General features: G+C 43.0%; 1 protein-coding gene across 1 annotated transcript; it reads left to right on the top strand.

The window, feature by feature from the left end:
• On the top strand, window positions 1-1,779 carry LOC133228431 (zinc finger protein 280A-like; the record flags this gene model as incomplete). The annotated part of the gene is given in 3 exon segments (XM_061383860.1): window positions 1-717; window positions 720-1,131; window positions 1,134-1,779. Coding segments are annotated over 3 exon segments (1,647 nt in total), but the record flags the coding sequence as incomplete, so codon positions are not given.
• Window positions 1,780-9,929: the final 8,150 nt, after the last annotated feature.

Here is a 9,929-nt window from a genome sequence, read left to right as displayed (position 1 = left end):
CAACCCGAGACAAAGACCGCAGGGTCCAAACCCAGAGACGAGGACGATGGCGATGCTGAGGTCGTCTTTGTTGGAGTGCAGCACGTCAGTGAGGATGCTGAAACCCTCTTTGTCAGAGTGATTTCAAGTTCAAAGCCAGTCATTTCTAACATTTTGAACGGAGTGACCAGGGACTCATCTTCAAGAAGAAAGAAGGGCCACGTGGGTCCAGATCCCTCCTGCACGTGGCAGCCTGCAAATCTCAGGACCCCAGCATCAGAGCCAGCGGCCGTCTCCCCAGCTTCTCAGTCTGAATGGGGAGGAAGAGACAATCCTATTATTTTCGAGCCTTCATCTAAACCTGATTATAAAACGAGCTCTCTGGAAGCTGTGCTTCACAATTCAGAATTGCTCTCTCGGCGGTCTCACTGTCTATCTGGAGCTGTTCTCTCGTTAGGAGTCAAGGATGAAAGTCCTCTTAATTCAAAGCGATGTCCTACTTCAGATGTAAATTTTAACAGTGGGAATCCCAAAAGACCCAAACTCAGCAATGGAATCCCAGGGGGACCTGCCTCCACCATGGCCCCTGTAGGTATTTCTCCTACAAAGGACACGATTATGACCTTGGAAGGTCTCCTGACCTCACCGAGCCATGTTCACCGCGGGGCATCATTTTCACGGACTCACGCAAATAACCAGGCATGCTTCAGTCTTATGGATCCAGACAGAACATGTAGTTGGAGGGGCTGGAGAAAACGGACTTTTTGACTCTTGCAAGTCAGAGCAAGACTGTTGATCCCATGAAAGGAAATCTGATCATGTTACTTGATGACTTTTACTATGGACAGCATACAAGAGATGGGCAGTCAGAACAGAAGACTCACACAGTCTTTAAATGCCTCAGTTGCTTGAGAGTTCTAAAAAATGTCAAGTTTATGACCCACGTGAGGAACCACCTGGAGCTTGAGAGGCAGAAGGGTGACGGCTGGGAAATCCGCACCGCCTGCCAGCACTGCCGCCGCCAGTTCCCCACCCCGTTCCAGCTGCAGTGTCACATTGAAAGTGTCCACGCTTCCCGGGAGCCCTCCACGGTCTGTAAAATCTGTGAATTGTCCTTCGAAACAGATCAGGTTCTCTTACAGCACATGAAGGACAGCACAAACCTGGCGAAATGCCCTACGTGTGCCGCGTTTGCAATTACAGATCGTCAGCCTTTGCCGACGTAGAGGCGCATTTTAGAACGTGCCATGGAAACACGAACAATTTGCTCTGTCTGCTTTGCCTCAGAATTTTCAAACTGGCGACATCCTTCGTAAATCACGCTTGGAGGCACTGGAACAAGAGGGTCTTTCCATGTTCCAGGTGCCGGCTACAGTTTTTGAACCTGAAGGAGAAGACAGAGCACCAAACCAAGCATCACCAGTCATTCAAAATGCCAGAGCAATTGCGAGGGTTGCCTCCTGAAACAGAGGTCATGATTCGAACTTCAGTTCAGCTGGGACTGAGAGAGACAGCATCCATCATTGTGAGGAACACTGACGCCCAAGTGCCACCCAGAAAAACTACACAGAAGATGACTATGAACACAAAATATTCCAGACGTGTTGCAGCAAGGGATCTGGCTAAAAATTATGTTCTACCCACCTCCAGAAATTCAAAAAAGCACTATTGAGGTTCAGCCAGCTGTACATAAAGACCCTGCCTGGCTTTTGTTGTTCAGTTACTCAGTCGTGTCTGACTCCCTGTGACCCTATGAACTTCAGTACGCCAGGCTTCCCTGTCCATCACCATCTCCCAAAGCTTGCTCAAACTCATTCTATCGGGTTGCTGATGCCATCCAACCATCTCGTCCTCTGTCACCCCTTCTGCTCCTGCCTTCAATATTTCCCAGCATCAGGGTTTTTTCCAATGAGTTGACTCTTCCCATCAGGTGGCCAAAGTATTGGAGCTTCAGCATCAGTTCTTCCACTGAATATTCAGGGTTGATTTCCCTTAGGATTGACTGGCTGGATCTCCTTGCAGTCCAAGGGACTCTTGAGAGTGTTCTCCATTCTCCAGCACCACAGTTCGAAAAGATCAATTCTTCAGCACTCAGCCTTCTTTATGGTCCAGCTCTTCCATCTGTATCTGACTCCTGGGAAAACCATAGCTTTGACTTTATGGACATTTGTTGGCAAAGTAATGTCTCTGTCTTTTAATGTGCTGTCTAGGTTTGTCACAGCTTTTCTTCCAAGGAGTGAGCGCCTTTTACTTTCATGGCCTCTGTAACCATCCACAGTTATTTTGGAGCCAAGAAAATAAACTCTGCCTTTACTGTACCTGAGATTGTACTTGCTTCATCTCTCTACCATTAAGTAGCTTTGAAATCTCCATGTTCCTTCCTGGCCACTCTCTGCTCCCCAAAGTAACCACTTGTCTGACCTCTAGCACCAGGGATTCATTTTTCTTTGTTTTAAACTTTAAATAAATAGAATCACACAATACAGTTTCTGTTCCCCTGGTCTTGGTTTTCTTTTAAATAAGTGAGATGCATTCTTATTGTGTGTAGCTGTGGAACATTTGTTTTCATTGCTGGGTAGAATTCCCCTGGGTGAATGGGCATAGTCTTATATGTCCATTTTACTGTGCCTGAAATTTGAGGCTCTTATTTTGCCTTTTTGAATAAGCTGCCTATGAACCTGTGTGTGTCTTTCATACTAATTTCTCTAGGACAGCTATATCTGTATGTCTAGACATGAGATTTTCTGATAATGCATGTGGCAATGGTTTAGTTGCTAAGTGGTATTTGACTCTTGCAACCCCATAGACTCTACCCCACCAGGCTCCACTGTCCATGGGATTTCCCAGGCAAGAATACCACAACGGGTTGGCATTTCTTTCTCCAGGGGGTTTTCCTGACCCAGGATTCAAACCTGGGTCTCCTGCATTGCAGGCAGATTTGTTACTGACTGACCCATTCTAGTATGCAGGTACAGTCAAGTGCTTTTTCAAACTGATTGAAGCAATGTGTGTTTCCACTAACAGTACTGGCATTTCCATTTCTACCGAACACTTGGCACTGTGAGTCTGTTTCATCGTATAACTGAGCAGGACCCTGCAGGGCTTTCCCAGGGACAGACCACCCGCCGCCCACCCCCCACCAATGTATCCTGTCTCTTATTGGTAGGAAAACTTTAGGTCCTAGACCTTCCATGAGTTTCCAAGAACAAATTTAATTAGAAGTGAAAAACTGCAGAAACAAGAAAAAAATCAAGCAAGACAAACAATAATTTGTTGTTGGGCAGTCGTGTTCACTCTTTGCCACCCAATGGACTGCAGCACACCAGACTTCTCTGTCCTTCACCATCTCCTGGAGCTTGCTCAAGCTCAAGTCCATTGAGTCTGTGATGCCATCCAACCATCTCATTCTCTGTCATCCCCTCCTCCTCCTGCCTTCAATCTTTTCCAGCATAATGAGTCGGCTCTTTCCATAAGGTGGCCAAAGTATTGGAGCTTCACTTTCAGCATCAGTCCTTCCAGTGAATATTCAGAGTTGATTTCCTGTAGGACTGACTGGCTTGATTTCCCTGCAGTCCAAGGGACTCTCAAGAGTCTTCTCCAACACCGCAGTGCAAAAGCATCAATTCTTTGGTGCTCAGCCTTCTTTATGGTCCAACTCTCACATCCATACATGATTAGTGGAAGAACCATAGCCTTAACTACACGGACCTTTGTTGGCAAAGTAATGTCTCTGCTTTTTAATATGCCGTCTAGGTTTGTCACAGCTTTACTTTCAAGGAGCAAGTATCTTTTAATTTCGTGGCTGCAGTCACCATCTGCAGTGATTTTGGAGCTCAAGAAAATAAAGTCTGTCACTGTTTCTATTGTTTCCTCATCTATTTGCCATGAAGCGATGAGACCTTTGACTATGTGGACAACAACAGACTAGATAATTCTGAAAGAGATGGGAATACCAGACCACCTGACCTGCCTCCTGAGAAATCTGTATTCAGGTCAAGAAGCAACAGTTAGAACTGGACATGGAACAACAGACTGGTTCCAAACAGGGAAAGGAGTACGTCAAGATTGTATATTGTCACCCTGCTTATTTAACTTATATGCAGACTACATCATGAAAAACGCTGGGCTGGATGAAGCACAATCTGGAATCAAGATTCCTGGGAGAACTATCAACAACCTCAGATATGCAGATCAGTTCAATTCAGTTCAGTCCCTCAGTCGTGTCCAACTCTTTGCGACCCCATGAATTGCACCACGACAGGCCTCCCTGGCCATCACCAACTCCCGGAGTTCTCTCACACTCATGTCCATATAGTCGGTGATGCCATCCAGCCATCTCATCCTCTGTTGTCCCCTTCTCCTCCTGCTCCCAATCCCTCCCAGCATCAGAGTCCTTTCCAATGAGTCAACTCTTCGCACGGGGTGGCCAAAGTACTGGAGTTTCAGCTTTAGCATCAGTCCTTCCAAAGAACACCCAGGACTGATCTCCTTTAGAATGGACTGGTTGGATCTCCTTGAAGTCCAAAGGAGTCTTGGACTCAAGAGTCTTCTCAAGAGTCTTTTCCAACACCACAGTTCAAAAGCATCAATTCTTCAGCGCTCAGCTTTCTTCACAGTCTAACTCTCACATCCATACATGACCACAGGAAAAACCATAGCCTTGACTAGACGGACCTTTGTTGGCAAAGTAACATCTCTGCTTTTGAATATGCTATCTAGGTTGGTCATAACTTTCCTTCCAAGGAGTAAGCGTCTTTTAATTTCATGGCTGCAATCACCATTAGCAGTGATTTTGGAGCCTAGAAAAATAAAGTCTGCCACTGTTTCCACTGTTTCCACTGTTTACCCATCTGTTTGCCATGAAGAGATGGGACCGGATGCCATGATCTTTGTTTTCTGAATGTTGAGCTTTAAGCCAACTTTTTCACTCTCCAATTTCACCTTCATCAAGAGGCTTTTTAGTTCCTCTTCACTTTTTGCCATAAGGGTGGTGTCATCTGCATATCTGAGGTTATTGATATTTCTCCTGGCAATCTTGATTCCAGCTTGTGCTTCTTCCAGCCCAGCGTTTCTCATGATGTACTCTGCATAGAAGTTAAATAAGCAGGGTGACAATATACAGCCTTGACATATTTCTTTTCTTATTTGGAACCAGTCTGTTGTTCCATGTCCAGTTCTAACTGTTGCTTCCTGACCTGCATATAGGTTTCTCAAGAGGCAGGTCAGGTGGTCTGGTATTCCCATCTCTTTCAGAATTTCCCACAGTTTATAGTGAGCCACACAGTCAAAGGCTTAGGCATAGTCAATAAAGCAGAAATAGATGTTTTTCTGGAACTCTCTTGCTTTTTCCATGATCCAGCGGATGTTGACAATTTAATCTTTGGTTCCTCTGCCTTTTCTAAAACCAGCTTGAACATCAGGAAGTTCACGGTTCACCTATTGCTGAAGCCTGGCTTGAAGAATTTTGAGCATTACTTTGCTAGCATGTGAGATGAGTGCAATTGTGTGGTAGTTTGAGCATTCTTTGGCATTGCCTTTCTTTGGGATTGGAATGAAAACTGGCCTTTTCCAATCCTGTGGCCATTGTTGAGTTTTCCAAATGTGCTGGCATATTGAGTGCAGCACTTTCACAGCATCATCTTTCAGGATTTGAAATAGGGCAACTGGAATTCCATCACCTCCACAAGCTTTGTTCGTAGTGATGCTTTCTAAGGCCCACTTGACTTCACATTCCAGGGTGCCTGGCTCTAGGTGAGTGATCATATCATCGTTATTATCTGGGTCATGAAGATGGGTCTTTTCTGTACAGTTCTTCTGTGTATTCTTGCCACCTCTTCTTGATATCTTCTGCTTCTGTTAGGTCCATACCATTTCTGTCCTTTATCGAGCCCATCTTTGCATGAAATGTCCCCTTGGTATCTCTAATTTTCTTGAAGACATCTCTAGTCTTTCTCATTCTGTTGTTTTCCTCTGTTTCTTTGCATTGATCACTGAGGAAGGCTTTCTTATCTCTCCTTGCTATTCTTTGGAACTCTGCATTCGGATGCTTATATCTTTCCTTTTCTCCTTTGCTTTTCACTTTTCTTCTGACAGCTATTTGTAAGGCCTCCCCAGACAGCCATTTTGCCTTTTTGCATTTCTTTTCCATGGGGATGGTCTTGATCCCTGTCTCCTGTACAATACCACGAACCTCTGCCCATAGTTCATCAGGCACTCTATCTATCAGATCTAGTCCCTTAAATCTATTTCTCACTTCCACTGTATAATCATAAGGGATTTGATTTAGGTCATACCTGAATGGTTTAGTGGGTTTTCCTACTTTCTTCCATTTAACTCTGAATTTGGCAATAAGGAGTTCATGATCTGAGCCACAGTCAGCTCCTGCTCTTGTTTTTGCTGATTGTATAGAGCTTCTCCATCTTTGGCTGCAAAGAATATAATCAATCTGATTTCGGTGTTGACCATCTGGTGATGTCCATGTGTAGAGTCTTCTCTTGTGTTGTTGGAAGAGGGTGTTTGCTATGACCAGTGCATTTTCTTGGCAAAACTCTCTTAGCCTTTGCCCTGGTTAATTCCGTATTCCAAGGCCAAATTTGCCTGTTACCCCAGGTGTTTCTTGACTTCCTACTTTTGCATTTCAGTCCCCTAAGATATGCAGATGATACCACCCTAATGGCAGAAAATGAAGAGCCTCTTGATGAGGGCGAAAGAGGAGAGTGAAAAGGCTGGCTTAAAACTCAGCATTCAAAAAATGAAGATCACGACATCTGGTCCCATCACTTCATGGGAAACAAATGAGAAAAAATGAAAACAACAGCAGATTTTATTTTCCTGGGCTCCAAAATCACTGTGGACGGTGAATGTAGCCACAAAATTAAAAGAAGTGTGCTCCTTGGAAGAAAAGCTATGACAAACCTAGAGAGCATAAAAAAAAAGCTAAGGCATCACTCTGCTGACCAAAGTTCTTATAGTCAAAGCTATGGTGGCTCAGACAGTAAGGAATTCACTGCTATGTGGGAGACCTGGGTTCGATCATGGGAAGCACATCCCTGTAGTCCAGTGGTAAGACTTGTGCTCCCAAATTAGGGAGTCCTAGTTCATTCCTGGTTGGGGTATTAGATCCCACATACTGCAACTAAAAATACCACATGTGACAAAAATCCTGCATCCCACATGCTACAATGAAGACTGAAGAGCCCTTATGCTGCAACTAAGACCAAGCACAGCCAAGTAAATGAATAAATATTTGAAAGAAAGAAAGAAAAAGATATGAGAATTCCCTGGTGGTTCAGCGGTTAGGACTTGATGCTTTCACTGCCAATGGCCAGGGTTCAACACCCTGGTTATGGAACTAAGATCCCACAGGTTCCGTGGCATGGCCAAACAAAAACCCAGAAAGGCAAATGAGGAGGAAAGAACTCCCAAAGTTTGAAAATGAAGCAATATAACTGCAAACAGGCTGAGGATAGAGTCAGGATTGCCAGGAACCCAAAGTGCAAAAGTGGCACCTCTGTGATTCACAAGCCTTTTTAATGCTGTGGTTTAGGCTCCTCCTACTCCTGCTTCTGAACCTAAATAACTTGTAGGTCTTAAGAGAAAGTGCTATGGAAAAAAGAAAATACTTGAACTGAATGATATTGAAAATAGCAAATTTTTTGAGACAGAGCTAAAACAGTTTCATGTTAAAGTGCATTACGTTTGAAAAGAAGAAAGGTTGGCAAAACAATGATCTAAGTCAGTGCTATTCATGGAAGTTTCTGCCACAATAGAAATGTTTAAAATCATTGTTACATGTATTCCCTAATAAGGACGACCAGCTTTTCACATATATAAAAGCATATTTTTCTCTTCTGTGAGGTGACCTGTTTATATTCTTTATCTGTTTTTTTAGATGGAGTGTTCATCTTGTAGGAATTTTTTTTTTTTGGCCTTGCTGTGAGGCTTAAGGGATCTTAGATCTTCAACCAGGGATGGAATCTCTGCCCCCCTGGAGTGGAAGCACAAAGCCCTAACTACCAGATCACTAGGGAATTCTCAATGAAAATGTTTTCTATCTCCTTGTCTAATATGCCACTTTGGAGATGTTAAAATGTAGCTAGTGTGACTGAGGTATTAAATCTTTGCATGTGCTCAGTCGCTTCAGTCCTGTCCAACTCTTTGCGACCCCATGGACTGTAGCCTGCCAGGCTCCTCTGTCCATGGGATTCTCCAGACAACAATACTGGAGTGGGTTGCCATTTCCCTTTCCAGGGGATCTTCCCGACCCAGGGATTGAACCCACGTCTTTTATGTCTCCTGCATTGGCAGGCAGGTTCTTTACCACTAGCACCACCTGGGAAACCTATTAAATCTTTAATTTAATTTAATTAATTTACAGTTAAAAGATATGGCTAGAAGAACCAGATCTTCCTTATAAATGAGTTTCAATTAATTTGTATATTCAGTAATTTGTGTATCTCTTAGATATTTTCCTCAAGATGAGAGTCCATGCCCCTCCCCAAGTGTAGGCTGGGTTTAGTGACTTGTTTGCAAAGAACAGAATATGTCAGGGGGAAGGAGATAACTTTATAGCAGAGGAACTAGTGGTAAGTCATATTGATAGTATGAATCCTTGATGGGAAGTGATGAGAAAGATATATTGCCTTGGAGGTATAGTTCTAAAAATATGTAAACCCCAGTGCAACCAGGAGAAACATATCAAACCCATATTGAGAGTCATTCTGCAAAATACCTGTCCCTGAAGGACTCATGAAAATTGTCAAAACTCATGAAAAGCAAGGAAAGTTTAAGAAACTGCTATAGACCAGAGTAAGCTAAGGAGGTATCTGTAGCTGTTCAGTATATATCCTCATGCAATTCGGTATCCTATATGGGAATATGAAACTGGAAAAGAACATTTGTGGAAAAACTGGTAAAATTTAAATAAAACCTGGAACTTAGTTAAAGGTACCCTACTGAAAGATGCTGGAATAATTGTAAGGCTTAAAGGAGGTCATTTCACATATATACATTTTAGACATTGCAAGTATTTTCTCTACATCAAACCCACTTCATTTTGACTTCACTGGAATGGAAATCTAAGGTATGGTATACTTAACTGAATGGAAATCTTCAAATACAAAGGATCAATAATATTTAGACTGTGTGATCTGACCATAATGCAATAATGAGGGATTGACAAAAAAATCTTTTAAAATGCCATTCATTTGGAAAATATCAATAAATATATTAATACATAATATATATCTCCATGGAATTTTCAGGCAAGACTACTGGAGCAGATTGCCATTATTTTCTCCAGGGGATCTTCCTGACCCGGGATTGAACCTGGGCCTCTTGTGTCTCCTGCATTGGCTGGAAAGTTCTTTACCAGTTGAGCGACCAGGGAAGCCCATACAATATATAATCTTTGTCTTAAGAAGAGAATATTAGGATATACTTGGAAGTGAATGATAATGAAATACTATTCAGCAAAAATTGTGGGACACAGTTAAATTTGTAAGGGGAAACAAATGGAATTCCAAGTGACAGACTTTATTTTGTTGGGGTCCAAAATAATTGTGGATGGTGACTGCAGCCATGGAATTAAAAGATATTTGCCCCTTGGAAGAAAAGCTATGATAAACCTAGATAGCATATTAAAAAGCAGAGACATTACTTTGCTGACAAAGTCCATCTAGTCAAAGCTATGCCTTTTCCAGCAGTCATGTATGGATGTGACAGTTGGATCATAAAGAAGGCTGAGTGCCGAAGAATTGATGCTTTTGAACCGTGGTGTTGGAGAAGGCTCTTGAGAGTCCCTTGGACAGCAAGGAGATCAAACCAGTCAATCCTAAGGGAAATCAACTCTGAATATTCACTGGAATGACTGATGCTGAAGCTGAAGATCCAATGCTTTGGCCACCTGATATGAAAAGCCAACTCATTGTAAAAGACCTTGATGCTGGGAA

Source organism: Bos javanicus, chromosome 17 (assembly GCF_032452875.1).
Source record: "Bos javanicus breed banteng chromosome 17, ARS-OSU_banteng_1.0, whole genome shotgun sequence".
NCBI classification, from domain to species: Eukaryota; Metazoa; Chordata; class Mammalia; order Artiodactyla; family Bovidae; genus Bos; species Bos javanicus.
Note: the sequence above shows the minus strand (reverse complement) of the source record. Positions and strands in the feature narration are given on the sequence as shown.